The 19586-nt window shown below is 41.0% G+C and overlaps 1 protein-coding gene across 1 annotated transcript in view; it reads left to right on the top strand.

The window, feature by feature from the left end:
- LOC142100636 (UDP-glucuronosyltransferase 3A1-like) overlaps nt 1–19270 on the top strand; it is a 33562-nt gene extending 14292 nt beyond the window's left edge. The window contains exons 3-7 of the mRNA XM_075184320.1: nt 4772–4886; nt 7031–7565; nt 10878–11109; nt 14486–14705; nt 17911–19270. Of these exons, the coding sequence (XP_075040421.1) occupies nt 4772–4886; nt 7031–7565; nt 10878–11109; nt 14486–14705; nt 17911–18187 (1379 nt within the window). The 3' untranslated portion in view covers nt 18188–19270. The remainder of the gene's footprint in view (nt 1–4771; nt 4887–7030; nt 7566–10877; nt 11110–14485; nt 14706–17910) is intronic.
- The last annotated feature ends 316 nt before the right edge of the window (nt 19271–19586 follow it).

A 19586-nucleotide genomic window follows, 5' to 3' on the forward strand; every position in this document is an offset into this window, starting at 1 on the left:
TCAATTTGAGAGTAGCCAATTAACCTACCAGTATGTTTTGGAAGTGTGGGAGGAAACCGGAGCACCTGGAGGAAACCCATGCAAACACGGGGAGATCTGTCCTCCTCACAGATAAGGCCATGGTCAGGAATTGAACTCATGACCCCAGTGCTGTGAGGCAGAAGTGCTAACCACTAAGCCACCGTGCTGCCCCAACTATCACATCCTAAATTGAGTTGCCTTCTTTGACCTCCGTTATTCTATGTACAGTGATGGATGTCTGCAGGTGACAGGTTCACAAGTTGCACTGTGCCTGAGGAACTGGTTATTTTGCCTGTTTTTTGGTAGTCTGAAGTACTGTTTCAGTGTCCCATTTGTGACCCGGATTGTCTTCTGACTCTCTTTGCTTGTGACCTTGACCTTCGGCTCATTTCCTGACATTGAACCTATATTGATGGCCCTGACATTTTGTCCGTGTCACGAAAAAGCATCAACATAGGACGTACCTGCTAAGATTGACTCAACTGAGCTGCGAGGCTCATGGTCTAACACACCCCTGGTTTTCACCAGGGAACCCCACAAGGAGGTATGAGCTTGACTGTGTGGGACCTGCAGGTCGCGTCCTTCAGACAGTCCTTAGTGAGGTTCAAAAAGAACAACCCGGCGCTGTATCACTAAAGTCTTGTTAATTAAACAAATTGTTATAGGTCTGCTGCCACGCATCTGATAAGAACCTGTGAGTTCTAAAAGCAATTATGTAGTAACTAGAAATCAGCGCTGAGACAGCAGGCAATACCTATATAATAAATAAATGAATCCACGTAATGAAAATTAAAAACACATTTATTATATAAAATATGAATATACATAAAATATGAATATCAGTGCACTGATAATTTCACATCTGGTCAAAATATGAAGATAAAAAATCTCATAATATAAATTCCTCTGTGTATCCTTCAATAGTCTTTAGCCTGTCATGAACCGCGGCGGTATGCCGCATCCTGGCGTGATCTAGCAGCCGGGCGCGAGCTCTAATTTCTATGCTCTGTTTTTATTCTTTGGGATTATCCATATTGCATAGATGTAGGAGGGTGTAGGGACATCCTCCAACTCCAGGGGGAGCTCTCATATGATTTAAACTGGTTCATTTATATTTTTATACATGCTTCCTGGTTATGTTATTACCTATGCCAGTTCTAGCTAGTAATTAATTAGCAGCCTCCTGAGGCTGATTGTCAGCCCTGTTCTCCTCTGTCCTGATTGGCTCTCAGTACTATTTAAGGCAGTGAGGTCTGAGCTTCACTGCCAGTTATAGCTTCCAGTTCCCTGTCTGCTAACCTGCTCCTTTGCTGTTTGGTGTAAACCTTCTGGATTGAACTACTATGTATGACCTTTGCATGTTTCTGGACCTTGAACTTCTGCTTCTGACCCCGACCTATTGCTTGAACCTGGATTTTGAACCTCTGCATGTGACCCCAATCTTACGCCTGTCTCTGGACTCAGAACCTGTGCCTGTGACCCCTGACCTTGGTTTGTTCCTTGGATACGTTGTCTGCTGTCGGCTGACCCTTGCCTGGACCCCACGCTGCTGTCTGCCATAGCACTCTCTTCCTGGGTTCTCCTTGGCCTGTACACATCTCACGACCCTCTGTTTGTCTGCAGCCAAGTCTGTCCCCACCACTAGGGGCAACAGTGAACACCAGACTTCAGAGCAGACTCTGGGTTTTGCTGTACTGCCTGGAGGGGTTCCTAACATAAGCCGTGACAATCATTATAATATCTCTGATTGATAAAAGAGTTGTCGAAAAATATACACTGATCATAGTATGGAATAATGGTATATTGTGATGTGACTAAGTCACTATTAGAAATGTTAGATACCAACAGTGCATACAGAATGTTCCGTTTTATAAATCCTGTGATAATCAGAGATATTATATTATGATTGTCATGGCTAAAGACTATTGAAGGATACACAGAGGAGTTTATATTATGAGATTTTTATCTTCATTTTTTGAGCAGATGTGAAATTATCAGAGCACTGATATTCATATTTTATGTATTTTGTTTTATGTTGTATAATAAATGTGTTTTTATTTTTCATTACTTGGATTCATTCATTTATTATATTGGTATTATCTTCTGTCTCAGCGCTGATTTCTAGTTACCACATAAGTCATTAGTGAGGTGACTGGTGAGAATACGTAGAGACGTCAGACAAGCCTGGTCAGAAGTCTGTGTGGCCAGAGCAAGTACAGGAAAACACAAAGTCGTACCAGGAATGGGTGAACAAGCCAAAATCAAAAATAATAGAAACCAGAACCAAAGGTCAAAGGGCAGGCCAAAAGTCAAAACCGGAACACTAATCAGGAACTAGAAGTTATCCTCAGAAACACTAGGTCTGCCAATTGATACTCAGGCCCTGGGGACGAGTCAGGGAAGGGTTTATATAATCCTGTTAATTACGAGGGACGTTCAACATGAAGGTCGACTGCCCTGCCATTTCCTAGGGCAGAGATCAACAGGAAGAGGCATCCCATTGCAACGAATGATGCTGAAAACTCCGCCAAAAGATGCATTGGGTGGGAGAAGAAGAAGGCGTCTGTCCTTGCAAGTGAATCGCAGAGCAGGGGCGATGCCTGACGTGAAGTCTCTTTCTGTGATTTACTGATTGTTTCAGCCATTTGTTTCTACTCCCTTCTGGTGTTAGTCTGTCCATCTCCTCCCTGCCAAAGTCCATGGTGAGGACCCATTTAGACTATGCGCTGCATTTGAGCCAGCTCCACCTGGTAATTGCACAGTGTGTCCACTCCCATTTTCTGTGCCATCTCCCACAGTATGTGAAAATATTCTTATTTTATTCACATTTTATCCAACAGATCTTGGAAGTACCTTGGTGAAGCAACTCAGTCGAAAGAGTACATGTGTCTCTTTAAAACAAGGGGTCTTTTGTTTTCCTAAGAGACTAAGGGGTCTATTTACCCAGGGCCTGAATATCCAAAAGGCTGACTAGGCTGCAGCCTAGGGAGCGAGGTGTTATAAACCCCACAATCAGCAACTACCATTAGCAGTCGCCTTTCCTGGAACCACACTGTTCACTGATACTTGAAGGCCCTTGGACTTGGTCCCAGTAGTGTACAGTTGTTATTGGTTGTGAGTGAGGTACAATCAGGGAGACTTGCAACTATGGAGCAACATGCAGATACAAAAGAAAATGGTCAATTGGCAAGTCGGGTCAGAGGACAGGAGAGGAACACAAAGTCAATAAACAGGCCTGGAGTTCCAGGGCAGGCAGAGAACCAACAGCAATGTCTAGTAAACAAAGCCAAGTTCAAACACAGAAATCCAGCAGCAGCGGCAGCCGTAATCTACTCTCAGGATAAAGCTGTTGGAACTAGTCTAAGTAAACCTAACACCAGTAAGGTAGTAATGGCAATGAGTGTATTCATGAAGGTCCTGACCAATCAACTGCTGGATAGAAATCATGTGAGCAGAGAGTGATGACTGCTCAGCTGTTAAGTAATGAGCAGTAATGAGTCTAGCAAGAACTAGTAATCAGCTGCAATGTGGAATCCTCATTAGCAGCTCAGGAAGCAGAGGAGTATTGCTCAGCAACAGACACACAACAACTCAGATATTTAGCAAAATCTGGAATGGATTTCTGAGACATCATCATCAGCAGCAGAAGCTATTTATATAGTGCTGAGACAGAGTAGAAAACAAAACACAGAGCAGTGAAAACATAACACAAGGCTTTTGGGGGTGGACGCAACATTTTTGAGGAAGCAATATTGTGACAGGGAGAGCTATAAACTAAACTTAATTTTCAAATATAAGAGAATAATTGGTCTTCAAAGTAAAAAGAAAACATAGACAATGTAGTAAGGTTTTAATCATAATGTATTCCCATGGTAAAGGCTAAAGACAATGGTGCATATTTAAGGAGGTCCGGCGCTCGCAATTACGCGCAGATGCAGTAGTTCCGTTACTGCAACACCGCGGAATTCTGTGCGCACCTCATAGGGTTACGAAAGGAAATTGAATATACCCCCATGAGTCATGCATGGGTGAGTGCTGGAGGATAAGTGAGTAGGAGAGACAAGAATGATGACAGGTGTTGGAGTAACAGATCCCTCACCCTCAGTACCACTCATTCATTCCTCTGTTCTGCTATACATTACTGATTTTAATGAAAATGAAATGAATGACAAAGATTGCCATGACCATTTTAAAAAGCCAAGTGTAACTAACCTTCAAAAAGCAAGGGAACATAAACATAGGTGATTGGAGGACGGGGGTGAAGGAAACCGGATTTTAAATTAAGGCCGAGTTATTTTTTTTACCTACTGCGTATTAGCCTAGGGCAGCCTGAACCATTAATCAGGTCCTGTATTTACCAAGACTCCCACCCATGACAATATATTCTTTCACTGCTTGTTACAGCGATAGAAAATCCTTTATCAGACAATTGGAAACCCAGATTTTATCTTCCAGTTCTAGAACAGGAAAAATGCTTTTATTTTACTAATAAAGTATTTTTTTTCCCTATGGGCACCCCCAGTTAATGCTGTGCCTGGCGTTAGCAAACCAGAAGACAGTTTAGACACCAAGGTGATAAAAGTTATCCATTTCACTATTTATATTGTAAGAACCTTCATTAAGATGCTTACAGATGGCATTGTGGCATATGTATTATATAATCCATTTAAAATTCAACACGTCTGTCATTTTAGATCACTTAATGTTTTAGTCATTTTATTGATAAGTTGCAATGTAAACATTTTTTTAGGTTACAAGTTGCCGCCCAGCCCTTATCCAGTCTCCACTTATTCACTTGATGAGAAATATCTTAAAGAATACAAAGAACATTTTATAGAGAATCAGAAAGAATTTCTTGTTGGCAGGTATGAAAAAAATGTCCTTTCTATATTATTGTAGTTTTATTAATTTGTGAGTAATTGAATAAAACACTAAGGGCTAGATTTACTAAGCTGCAGGTTTGAAAAAGTGGCGATGTTGCCTATAGCAACCAAACAGATTCTAGCTGTCATTTTGTAGAAGGTTCTAAATAAATGAAACCTAGAATCTGATTGGTTGCTATAGGCAACATCCCCACTTTTTCAAACCAGCAGCTTAGTAAATCTAGCCCTAAGATTTTGTCTGTATCAACTTTTTTTGGCATGCCAGGCAAAGATTCCTGGTTCTTGTCTCTTTTCCACTCAGTAATGGTCTAGAGAACACAGTAGGATCAGGTCCATGTATAGCTTTGTGAAATACTTTTTGGCATAATAAAAATACTTATTAAATATAGAATTTTTTTATGAATTTCTTTTGGGCAATGCAGTGAAGCCGGTTCCAAAAATGACTGATCTTCTGTCTGGTGTTCAGGCCTTCCTACAGGACCCCAGACGTCTTCTGAGTGTGTGCCATGTTCAACTCACTCCTACATGCTTATTCTGGCAAGCCAACCATGGGGCCTTCTTCTGTGCTCCATAACTAATGGGAATGAGGTCTACCTGACCAAGGTACATATTTAGAGAGGGAAATAGTCCTTCCCTCTGGCATATTAGGATCTCCCTGATTGATTTACACCACAAACATGGACCCCTCTTGGATGAGACCTTTACAAACCAATAGATCTGAGCCACACATAATCCATTCGGATTATAGGTCTACACAAGAGCTCTGTTCTCCAACCACTGCCGAGGCAGAACTTATAAAGATGTAGGAAAAGCTCCCATCCATAGACCTGGCCAAATCACGCCAAATATGTATTATGGCTAAAGTAACCGATATAGATATATGCTCCCTGATTTTCAGAGCATGCTACTCCATTTAATCACCACTTGTTCTTTTTTTATTTTTCTTTAAAATGTCTCCTTATAGGGATCTGTCATTCCTACCTAAACTCATTTTTAAAATACCAAGTAGGCCTTTTTTTTCCAGAGAGTTTTATTTTTGCAAGGTCATGTACAAATACAACTGACATTAAGAGTATTCTCATACAACAATAAGAGGTAAACAATAACTACGACCAGCGTAACAACATAACACTCTATGTTGGAGGTAACGGAAAAAAAAATTAGTTGCGTTGAGGCATAGAGAAGGGGAGAGAGAGGAGAAGAAGAAAAGAAGAGAAGGGGAAGAGGAGTGGAGTGACTAATTCCAGAATGGGTTAGACGAGAAGAAGATAATAAAAAGGACAGAGAAAAATTCAAAGTCAAGAGAAGGGTGAGCGAGCTTGAAGGAAGGAGAGCCATGGGTCCCATACCTTGGTGAAAGATTTGGAGGAATTATTAAGAATTCTAGTCATATAATCCATGCGTTGTACTTGCCAGACTCTGTTGATCATGGTCTGAAGGGATGGGGGAGTCTGCTGCTACCAGTACGCTGCAATTTAGCAGGTGACCGCCGAAAGATCATGTCTAACCAACTTCTTCTGATATCTAGTCACCGAGGGGGCCCCTAGAGGTAAGAGGAAAAATTTAGGCTTCAAAGGCACATTGACCTGGAGGACAGATTATATCAGGTGTTTGATGTCAGCCCAAAAACGTGACAATTTAGGGCATGTCCACCATATATGGGGAAAGTACCCTCATGAGAGCAACCCCGCCAGCAATGGTCAGAGAAGTCGGGGAGTTTATAGTATAGCGTAGAAATGAGGCCTTTCGTAGAGGAGTGGCGCCGACAGAGAGTTTCAAAAGTAATAAGAGGGCGGGGGGAAAAGTGAAGTTTAATTGTGTTGTGAAAATGGTGGATTTGTAAGTATTGGTAGAAATATTTTGAGGGGATGTGGAGCGAGATTGAATATCGGTAAATTGAGGGAACACTGCAGTAGACGTGAGATCATTGAGATATTTGACTCCTCGCGGTAGCCATGGTTGGAATGTTGGGGGTGACACCTGAAGGGAACTAAACATCCAGGGGATTAAACAGCCCTTTTTTATTATTCTGTCAAGGTTATTTTTAGGGACAGATTATTATTTGATGTTAAAGTGGATAACAACTAGTAGCATTGACATTTTTATTTATATACCTTACCTTGCAGACGTGGACTCCAGTCCATCTTAACATTTCTGGGCGAGCTATCCTACCAGTGCAACGTCACATTACATCAGTCAGATATCTTAAAGTTCTTGAAGAATGAACAATTTGACATCGCAATAGTAGATGCCTTTAATCCCTGCACTTTCCTGGTCTCTGAGAAGTTGGGAATCCCATACATCGCATTCTTTCCCGGGATCTTCGGCAATGCCTTACGGGTGGGAATACCGACTCCCCTGTCCTATGTACCATTGTTCCAGTCTCAGCTCACCGACCGCATGGATTTCTTTGGACGTTTGAAGAACACTGTAACATTCTTTGTGTCACACATAATAGGGAAAAAAATTGATTCAATATTTGACAATGTGATTGAAGAACATTTTCCTGCTGGGTCCAGACCATCCATAGCGGACCTTCACCTGAAAGCCGAGTTGTGGCTATACAATGTAGACTTTACTATTGAGTTTGCTCGGCCACTTCTGCCTCACGTTCAGTATATTGGAGGGTTATTGGCCAAACCTGCAAAACCTCTATCACAAGTGAGTATTATTTCTCTGAGCATCTTAAAGTAGTACTCAAACATTTATATAACTTATTTTTTTTATTTTCTCTACATGAATTTTCCCCCACCTATATGTGCCACTGATTAATGTATTTTGCTCGTAGACTCCCTTAAGGCTAACAATTATGTGATGTTATCTAAACTTTCATGGGTTCTAAGTAGAGATGATATATCCCTTACAGTCTGGTATCAGGCATCTGTTCTGTTTGCAGCCAATAGATTCACAAATATTTTATTACTATTACAAATAAACAATTATGTTTTAAAATGCATTTTATTGGTATATAAATGTGTGTTATATCTATTTACACTTATTCATTTTTATTGCTTTTTTAAGACTTTTTTTACTTGAAGATTAGCACATAACAAACATAATAAGAATTTATAGATTGTAAGCTAGCAAGTAGGACCCTCTTACCTCTCTGTCTGCCTGTAATATCCAGTATTGTTTTATTACTGTGTTAGTTTTGTAAAGCGCTACGGAATATACAGGCGCTATATAAATAAATGCTGTTATTAATGATAATAATAATAATAAGCAGGGTTGCCATCAGAAATTGTGGGGACTGGCACAAATGAAAGAGGCACGGCCTCCCCCCCTTCTATGACCATTCCCACCTACACTCGGTCTAGTGGGCGCAGACCTGCAGCATGGAGCCATGACATTTGTAGCAACAATATGCCCCCCAAGCTTCCCCCATGCCCTTTACATGCCCTTAAGAAATCCCCACATGCCATCAGACCTCCCCATGTGCTCGTCACACCTCCCCACATGCCCATTACATGCCCCCTAGACCTCCCCACATGCCCATTACATGCCCTTTATACCTCCCCACATGCCCATTAAATGCCCCCTACACCTCCCCACATGCCCATTACATGCCCTTCACACCTCCCTACATGCCCATTACATGCCCCCTAGACCTCCCCACATGCCATTCACACCTCCCCACATGCCCATTACATGCCCCCTAGACCTCCCCACATGCCCTTCACACCTCCCCACATGCCCATTACATGCCCCCTAGACCTCCCCACATGCCCATTACATGCCCTTCACACCTCCCCACATGCCCATTACATGCCCCCTAGACCTCCCCACATGCCCATTACATGCCCTTCACACCTCCCCACATGCCCATTACATGCCCCCTAGACCTCCCCACATGCCCATTACATGCCCTTCACACCTCCCCACATGCCCATTATATGCCCCCTAGACCTCCCCACATGCCTTTCACACCTCCCCACATGCCCATTACATGCCCCCTAGACCTCCCCACATGCCTTTCACACCTCCCCACATGCCCATTACATGCCCCCTAGACCTCCCCACATGCCTTTCACACCTCCCCACGTGCCCATTACATGCCCCTTAGACCTCCCCACATGCCCTTTCTCACAGAGAGAGAGACTTGTCCATTCATGAACACAGCACAGATACTGAGAGAGATATCTTGTACATTGCACTGACTGTGGGAAAACTTTTACTAGTATTAGCACCAGCCCAGAGATTGCCTTTGGACCCCACATAACAATATCTACCCCATATGTTATAAATAATACCCCACTCTTAACAATAACAACAATAATAACACGCTACATATTATAACCCCCCACATAACATTAATAACTCCATGTAACTTACCTATATCCTGGGGCAGGTGGAGGCAGCCACACAGCCACATGTAGAGAGGGGAGGGGTGGAGCAGACCAGACAGAGTAGAGGAGGGTAGGTAGGAGAGAGAGGATGACTGGGATAGATAAGAGAGGCGGAGGACGGGAGACAGAGGTGAGGGGGCAGAACTAGAAAGGAAGGCAGCTCATTAATGGGTGTTCCCAGGGGAGGAGCCAGCCACCAGGTAGGAAAAACATTTATAATGGGGCCTGCCCTCTTTAGGACAGAGCTGACCCCGATAATGCCGTGCAGCTAGTGGCGGATCCAGGGGGGGGGGCCATCGGGGCGATCGCCCCCCCCCCCTAGCAGACACTTGCTGCAGACGGCTGCACACTATGTGCAGGTCCGTCCAGCCGTGACAGGCAGGGACAGTGTGCTGCCCGGCTGCTCTGATTGTGTTTAAAACACAATCAGAGCAGCCGGGCAGCACACTGTCCCTGCCTGTCACGGCCGGACGGACCTGCACATAGTGTGCAGCCGTCGGCAGCTTAAGATGTTAGAAAGGGGCGGGGCCTAAATCGCTTTCCCCTTAATCGCCCCGGGTCTAGTAGTTTTCTAGATCCGCCCCTGCGTGCAGCCCCCGCTCGTAGACTCCCTATGAGCGGGAGTCTACTCATTCTGAATGATCCCACTCAGAATGAGTCAGGGCCCCAACAGATTATTGTAAAAAAACCTGGACCTCAGACATAATGGGTTGATGAGATATAATGGGTTGCATAAAAACAAAGTGGTTGAAGTCATATCACAAAAACGTAATGCACTACCAACCGGAATACTTGATTTACAATTGCTGGTCAAATTTTAGTGGGATGGAATTAAGTAACAAACAAATGATAGGTAAAGGTTAAAAGGGCAATATTCTTCTTTTGTTTTACTTTTATACAATTTGGTCTTGAAGATTTATCTTGTATTCCACCTATTTACCCGAAGAATGGAGTGTCCAGTATTATTCCTGAGTTCAGAATAAGCAAGGGTTCAAAAGTGTATGATTTTGACAGATTTGGGGGTCCTAAATTAACTATGAAACAGAACCATAGAACATTTCCTTATTTGATAAATTGAATCGCTAACATTTAATTTAAGATGTTTTTAAGTAACCTCAGGGTTGGAGAGACATTTTGCAAAATAGGGAACAGACTTCTGGGAAATTTGTAAACAATTGTGAAAATATCAAATTATGCAATTCTACACTGTGGTCCTCTCTGAGAGAGATACCCGTGAGGTGGATCCCACTGGGACTTTCAAATTTGGTACTGTCAATGAGATGACACTGCATACTTGTCAGTCTATGCAACAATCTCCAGTCTCTGGTCCTTTATCCAGGAGGACTGTATAAAAATTCTGGGCCTTGGCTTTGGGGAAATGCCGTGGTAATTATCTCGTTTAACAATGTGAAATGTGGAACTGAATTAATAGCTGGATGATATTTGTTGTGAGCTGTCTGTGCAGGAGCTTCATAATTAGGTGGAAAGGTTAAAATATGCTACATTAACCTGAGTCTTTGTAATAAATTTAGGATTTAGAAAAAAGTTGGACGTGATAGATTTGTTTCTTTTTCAGTCCTCCAACTGTATATCTTGTGTAACATTTTGTTATTTTATGTTTGTGCAGGAATTGGAAGACTTTATAACAGAGTCCGGGGAGTCTGGTTTTATCGTTGTAACGCTCGGTTCTATGTTGTCCTCAATCCCTCTTGTGGAATTTGTAAAGGAGATGAATGCTGGACTAGCTAAAATCCCACAGAAAGTTATCTGGAGATATCAGACATCACATTGGCCAGAAGAAGTAGCACTTGCTCCTAATGTGAAAATCGTGGATTGGTTGCCCCAGAATGATCTGTTAGGTGAGAAACACAGATGATATTGATCTGTATTATGTTTTTTGAATGCATACATATAACCCCCAGTCATTGCAAAATGAGGCTGCAGATAAAATTTCTCACCTTCTTTGTGCTACTGAAGCTCCCTTTACTGATCAGCCTGAGTCTGCTGTCATAGAAAGCAGCCTAGCGTTCTCACCAATCATAGTCTTCCTTTCGGTTACTATGGGCCTGATTCATTAAGGAACTTAAGTAAGAAAACTTACTCAAATTCTTGCATACGTTTTCTGGACAAAACCACTTTGCAATGCAAGGGGTGTAAATTAGTTTATTATTTTGCACATAAGTTAAATACTGGATGTTTTTTCATGTATCACACAAATATCAACTTTAAATTTCAGTGTACAAATAAGCTATCAAATATTTGTGTGCTACATGAAAAAAACAGCCAGTATTTAAGTTATGTGCAAAATAATGAATTTACACCCCTTGCATTGCTACGTGGCTTTGTCCAGAAAACTTAGCTAAGTAAACTTACTCAATTTCTTGCCTAAGTTCCTTAATGAATCTGGCCCTAAGACACCAAACATGGCCTGATCACCAGAGGGAGCTTCAGTAAGCCAGAGGAGGCGAAAAATTGTTTGCAGTCCTAATGCAGCTACATGGTGCTTTGACAAGGGAGGTGCCTCTCTCCCCCAGCAGCAGGCCCTGTAGGAGCTGCACCCCCTGCCACCATGGCAGTTCTGACCCTGAACTAATGATTTTCAAATAATTATCCTTATTCCTAAATGCCAGCTTCTATCCAACTTTGCAAGTTTATTGTCTAAATGGACTATTGTAATGACTGAATTAGGGTTTGTAAAAGAGAAGGGAGTATTAAAGATGACTAAAAACTCGCTTGACATAGTTGGGTGTATACTCTTACAGTCGAAAATTTGTGTTAAAACAGATTTTTACAAGGTTATTTTCACTATAAGGCAGCAGCCTGTGGCTTAATAAATAAACGGCTGTATATTCTTCATGCAGGAATTATGTTTTTGAAAACACACATATGTTGCAGTACAAAAACATATAAGGACATATTTGCCATTGGTGAGATGAGAGCTTTTTTTTTTTTTTAATAAATGCAAATGTAGATATATTTGTCAGCTGCAAGATCTCTATCCGTACCCAGCATGTACACGTTTGTAGTTTGAAGAGGATAGATGAATGCTTTGTTTTAAAGTCCAAAGAACAAATGTGTTAATGATTGAAAACAAATACTATATTCATGGCACATCCACTCTGTAAATCTCTGCTTCTTTTAGGTTAGTTAGGTTGGTTTATTTATTTGTTTTTTCATATAAAAAGAAGAAACAATACCAAAACAATGGCGCTGTAGCAAATTATCAATAGAAATAAACAAAAATGTCCAAATGTGAATCTCTCATAAAACACTTCCCGTGTGCAGGCAGCAGCCAGTCCTCCTTGAGCCAATCGGTGTAAAACGGAATGATCTAGAAACAAAGTGTAAAGAGGAGGCGCACAATAGTGTAATATTGTTACAATACAAGTAACTTTTAGACCAGATTGGTCTGAAATAATCCCCTACTACCAATAGAATAGATCTATGGTCTTAATGTGATATATAGTACATAAACACCAACCACTCGTGTAGTGAATGTGCGTACCAGATAAATAATCTTTAAAGCTCATCAAATGAAGGGAACATCCTGGATGTAGCTGATCATATATCCTTCAGGATTTCCAACGAGCCAGTAGATATCTCAAAGATAATGAAACCACAGGTGTAATAGCTCAAAAATACAATTTATTGAAAACACAGCATCTACTTACATATCAAGTAGCTGGAAATCAGCCTGGCTGTGTACACATAGCGATAGGCAATAAAATGAAAGTCCAATAATAAAATCCAAGTGTACAGATAAGTTCTCAACGCGTTTCGTCTGTTAGTTGTCAGACTTCATCAGGAATACTCTTACAGTCGAAAATTTGTGTTAAAACAGCTTTTTACAAGGTTATTTTCACTATAAGGCAGCAGCCTGTGGCTTAATAAATAAACGGCTGTATATTCTTCATGCAGGAATTATGTTTTTGAAAACACACATATGTTGCAGTACAAAAACATATAAGGACATATTTGCCATTGGTGAGATGAGAGCTTTTTTTTTTTTTTAATAAATGCAAATGTAGATATATTTGTCAGCTGCAAGATCTCTATCCGTACCCAGCATGTACACGTTTGTAGTTTGAAGAGGATAGATGAATGCTTTGTTTTAAAGTCCAAAGAACAAATGTGTTAATGATTGAAAACAAATACTATATTCATGGCACATCCACTCTGTAAATCTCTGCTTCTTTTAGGTTAGTTAGGTTGGTTTATTTATTTGTTTTTTCACCTCCCCCCGCGGGAGATCCCAGGGGGGGGGATGCAGGTGTCAAGTGCGTTGGTCGTGGCGACGCAGTTTGCTTCATCGCGGCCCAAACCACTTCAGTAGTAGTTCGGGAGGGTGGCCTTCCTTCTATGGAGTCTGGATAATGTCCCCAAAATTCGTGAGTCTCCTGGATATTCTGGGAGAGTAGACAAGTATGACATTAATCAGTCATAATCATCTATGACACCAATTTCCATAATATTCGGTTATCGGTGATTACCACCGTGTTCTTCACTGTACGAAGTTGTTGAGAGATTGGGCAGATTTTACAGATCTAGCGATCGAAACTAATGACCACCGGCCCTATCATCATCATCACCATTTATTTATATAGCGCCACTAATTCCACAGCGCTGTACAGAGAACTCATCCACATCAGTCCCTGTCCCATTGGGGCTTACAGTCTAAATTCTCTAACACACACACAGACAGAGACACACAGACTAGGGTCAATTTGATAGCAGCCAGTTAACTTACCAGTATGTTTTTGGAGTGTGGGAGGAAACCAGAGCACCCAGAGGAAACCCACGCAAACACGGGGGAACATACAAACTCCTCACAGATAAGGCGTTGGTCAGGAATTGAACTCATGACCCAGTGCTGTAAGGCAGAAGTGCTAACCACTAAGCCACTGCGCTGTCCTATACATTTTTCATCTTACTGGCAATGACTGATGTGATTATCAGATGACCGGATTGTCTAATCAGGACAATCGAAATCTAGATGAAGTCTGGTTGGACAGAACCATCACATGGTCATTTGAAGCAACAAAGGTCCAGTTTGTCCAAAAACTACCAAATTGCCCATTTGTATTGTAGCGAATGTGATCAGTATTTAGTTCCTCCTTTATAATTTTATATTTCTATCTTTGAACAATCCCTGTGTCCTCTCTGCTCTCTCTTTCTATGAACTGTTGTTGTTTAAAAACTCCAAAGCACAATTTAAATGTTATGATTTTATTACAGGACACCCTAAAGTACGTCTCTTGGTGACACATGGAGGAATGAATAGCTTGATGGAGGCGGTGTACCACGGCGTTCCTGTTTTGGGGATCCCTCTTTTTGGGGACCAGTATGAGAACATGGTCCGAATTAAAGCGAAAAACATGGGAACATCTATTCCTCCTGAACAACTTAAGTCTGAAAACTTTGCACAAACTATTCTGGAAATAATACAAAATAAAAGGTACATGTAAATATTAATAATTAGTGTTGTGGAAATATCACAAAAAAGGAATTTGGGTGTAAGGTGATCAGAGAGATTTGCTTTTATTATTTTTAAGCAAGGTAGATCCATCTAAAAGAGCAACATCTACCAGTAGGGGGAGCTGTTCTCCCCATTGAAATAGAAACAGTTGTTGATAAGTCATAATTACAGAACATACAAATCCACATTTGGTAATAGATAATACCAGCTAAGATATAATTTGACAATAACATCTTGCAAAATTTTAATCGAAGGCATTATTTCAAAAACATCTGATACAAATAAAATAACTTGATAATTTGTATATATCCTAAATTCTATTAGTCAAGGAGATTATTAAATCAATTGCCTAGTTTAATGAATTGTTCATGAGTATACAGTGAGCTTGCAATTTAATATATTATTTTTTTTCAATTGCATCTATGAAAGTTTAATAATGCATGCATTTAATAACGCACATAAGTTGTCCTTTACCTTAAAAAAATATAAGGGGCTCAGTTTCCTGGTTGCGTATGTGACGAGTTTGCCATGGGTGAATGTGTGATATGTACGATCACAGGACACTACATACATTACCTATACAACATGACTTCGTATACCTTTTTGGGTACTTTTAATTAAGTTTATTTTTTAATACTATCATTTGTAGAAGCCTCAGCCTAGGAAACTCTGCTTATTATAGCTAAAGGGCCGTTTTAATCCTTCAAAACTGAATGTAGTTTACATCTCTATGACCGAACCTATTTTCATTCTGATCTGGTATCAGCAGTAATCACTTTTCATTTCCTTAATCTACCAAAGCAAATTCTATTTTGTATTTTTTGTTTTCTAGGACATATAGTTTTCTCTTGGTAACATTCTGAAACAGATATATTTTAATGTTAGGCCATTAGCTAGTGAATAACAGACAAAAATCACGAAACAAAAATACACTTTTCCAAAATTCTCCCCATGCATTTGTATCTGTGGAAACAGGTAGGATATTACTAACTCTGAATCCTGAATACAAGCTCTGTTTGGGGTGCGTGAGGAGTGGTGTTAAGAAACACTGGTGTAGAGAAAGCATACAGGCAGCATAGAAATGTGTTTTAGTAGTAAATGTAATAAATGCAAAAAGTCACATTTCCTTATAGGACTGGGGGGTGTTCACGCGGAAGTTGGGGCATTAGAGATGCCCTACTGCTGCATCTTTATTTTGGTGTGCACGTAACATTTGGAAATGTTACTTACAAAGCGTAAATGGTGCATCTAAATAAGACAGGCGCCAAGAATGTGCCTTGCAACAACACCGCACACAACTATTTGCTGTTGGTAAGGTTGCATATATTGTAACTTAAAATACATATGTGAAAATGCGTAGTTTACATCCAACCATATATCAGTCCCTTATTGTCCAGAAGAAAATAAATTTACTGTGTATCACTCATCTTACAGCATAGTTGTCTACTCTCCCGGAATGTTTAGGAGACCGACGGACTTCCAGGAGAGCAGCGTAACCTCCTGCCTGCATTCTGCCTGCTTCCCTAGTGAATTGGGTGGGGACAGGGCTTAATGATGAGATTCACAGCGAAACGCGTCGCCCTGCACTCACCAAATGCTTGGGCTTAATGACGAGATTCACAGCGAAACGCGTCACCCTACACTCACCAAATGCTTGGGCTTAATGACGAGATTCACAGCGAAACGCGTCACCCTACACTCACCAAATGCTGGGGCTTAATGACGAGATTCTCCTGAAAGGGAGATGAAAAATGTGGAAAAATAAGTCATAGTGGGATCATTACTTTTGGCTCCACTGTTAATAAATTTAAGCTCATTATTTCCATTTGTATCACCCAACAGGCACATCAACAGTGGATATAAAAAGTATACAAACCCTTGTTGTTTGTGATAAAAAGCCTGAAATCAAAATAAATCATATCAGACCTTCCAACTTTCATGTAATCTTGCAACCAAAATTCAAGTGTAAAGCAAAAAAACACTTTCTAAGAAAAAGCAGCGAAAAAAAACCCCACAATAGCCTAGTTGCATACGTCTGCATTATGGTGAGGTTTTTCATTTTTACTTATTTTTGCAAAAAATTGTCTCTTTGATTTTCACTTGAATTTTGTTGGTTGCAAGGTCACATTAGTGGTGGAAAAAGGTCTGACGTGTTTTATCTTGAACTAACCACTAAAGTAACACTGCACCAGATTTTCTTTCCTTTAAGTAACATTCCTTAATTTTATAAAGATCCAAAGCACAGATCCAAGTCAACCAATGAATGGCTTCAGAAAAGGGAGATCAAAGTCTTGGAATGGCCCAGTCAGATTTCAGACCTCAAAAACAAACTGTGGAGTGCGGGGCTTCGATCAGAAATTGTGGGGCCCAGTACTAATTAATCTGGCAGGCCCCCCCTCCCTCTTCGACGTTCATGCCCCCTCCCTCTGCATAGTACATTCCCACCTTCCTCAATCACAATAAACTCACCACTCCCCCTGCCCATCACAATAAATGTTCTGCGTCCGCCCCCATCACAATAAATGCTCTGCAGGTTTTATATTAAATATTTACCATCATGATATAGCATTTTCTCTAGTTTTGTTTTTAAAGCAATTTAACTTGCAAAATTCACATTAATCTGTGATCACTTGCTTCCTGAGTCTTACACACATAGGATATCTACCAGCAGCAAGTCTAATTACCCCTCCTGTGCTTTCAGGCTCAGCAGACGTGTTGGTCACTAAAGGTCTAATTAACATGAGATTACCTGTATCCAGACAGTTGCAAAACACATCCCCTCCACACATATGCTTACTTGGGAATTCCTATAGAAAAGTTACAAACCCCAAACATGACATACTGTCTCCAGAAAGCAATACCTTAGAAATCAGTACATTCTAATACACAGTATCAAAAATCAGTAGATTTGCAATGATCTAAATTGGCACACTGTGCTAATAATTTAAATATATTAGTACAATAAGTTATTTTATAAGTGCTCCAGCCACAGTAAGAGTACTACCCTGAAAGTGATTCAAAAGGTGGACATTTATGAAAACTGTTCTACTAAGAAGGAAGTGTTGTCCATGGCGTATGATTATGGTTTTCACATTATAAACTCGTGTAAATTAATTAGTTGACAGCAAGAGCATCGATGTCAGATTAACAACCTAAGTAACGATGTTTCTCTATGTGTCCACAGCTACAAAACATCAGCAATGAAGCTGAGTGCCATTAGGAAATCGCTTCCATTTCCTCCAGACCAGCAGTTACTACGATGGGTGGAGCACATCGTTCAAACAGGTGGAGGCGGCCATCTTCATCCCTACTCTTATCAACAGCCCTGGTACCAGCAGTGCCTGCTGGATGTCATATTATTTGTCACGGTCTGTCTCACTGTGACCGTCTACCTCATTGTGACATTATTCAGGGTTCTCATTCAAAAAATATGTTCATCTGGAAAACAAAAACAAAACTAACAAAATGCAGCTGTCGATCTCAAAGTAGCTTCTGTACCAGGGTTTTATGGCGACTGAGGGTGTGGTATATGTTTATGTCAGTGAGCTGGTACAGACTTACGGCTTCTGAAAAACCACCATGAAAGAAAATAAAACGGGAGCAAATGCCATTTAATGAAATCACACGCTATGACCGGTCCACTGTAAGTATTATACTGCATACTGGTCATTGGATGTTCTACAAAATAATGTGATGGTCAGGGCTGGATTATGGGAAGGGAGGCCCCCGGGCTAAGGCTTCTGTGAGCCCCCGTGAGTTTACCTCCTTCCGTTGTTCCACTCCCTGTAGTGCTTCCGCGGCGCGCTGTAATCTCCTTACTGAGGAGATCTCGTGAGATTGAGATTATGACTCAGTCTCACTCTCACAAGATCTCCTCAGTAAGGAGACTAATGCGCGCCGTGTAAATACTACAGTGACAGCAGGCAGCTAACAGCATAACATTTGCTGTTAGCTGCCTGCCATTCTCCATGGACAGGTGACAGTCGCTGCCGGGGCGGGGACGCTCCCGATCTGATGAATGTGGGATGGCCCCCCAGCTGCCTGAGGTCCCTGGGCTGTAGCCGCTTTAGCCCTATTGTTAATCCGGCACTGGATGCGGTGTACAAAGTAAAATTTTATGTATTTTCTATCACAGCAAATCCCATCGATTTCAGTGAGAAAAAGTTTGATAACAACCTGGTTGATTGCCGGGTCAAGCGAGCTGAATGTTTTACTAAACACTGCTTCATCTGCACAATGGCCAGAGTTCAAAACATTGTTTATCATTGATATCTATCCATATCTAGGTTTTTTTCTTCATACAATTCACCACAAATGATTTTTAAATAGTTGTAATAATGTATTGTGCATATGGCCTGACAGACGGATGAGCCAGGAACAATAGGTGACAGTACTTCCTAAGGATTGTATATGCTGCATTAAATGGCTGGGTCCATCGTGTGAAGGCAATGGGTATATTTTAAATGAAATACATCTAATGTGAATCTGTTGGCGAAATGCTGGCACATGAAGGATTATATAAACAATAAATCATATTTTGGTAATCCGTGTCCTTTCTATGCATAGAAATAATATTAAGCACAATAGACATGTTACACAAGAAAGTTTTTAATTATAAATTGCTGTCCAGAGACATGCGGAATGGAAGAATGGATGACATGTTTAACTCAAATGTGAGTCGGAAGTGATCAACGTGAAAAGTTGGAATTCTGTTTCATACTTTCCAACTCTCCCTGAATGTCAGGGAGACTCCCTGAAATAGGGGTGATCTCCCTCACTCCCTGAAGAGTCTGGCATTCTCCCTGATGCTGAGCTAGTACAAGACGTGGTTGGCTTCGCCATCTGTGGCATGATGACACA

The sequence above is a fragment of the Mixophyes fleayi genome, chromosome 1 (assembly GCF_038048845.1).
Source record: "Mixophyes fleayi isolate aMixFle1 chromosome 1, aMixFle1.hap1, whole genome shotgun sequence".
NCBI lineage: Eukaryota > Metazoa > Chordata > Amphibia > Anura > Limnodynastidae > Mixophyes > Mixophyes fleayi.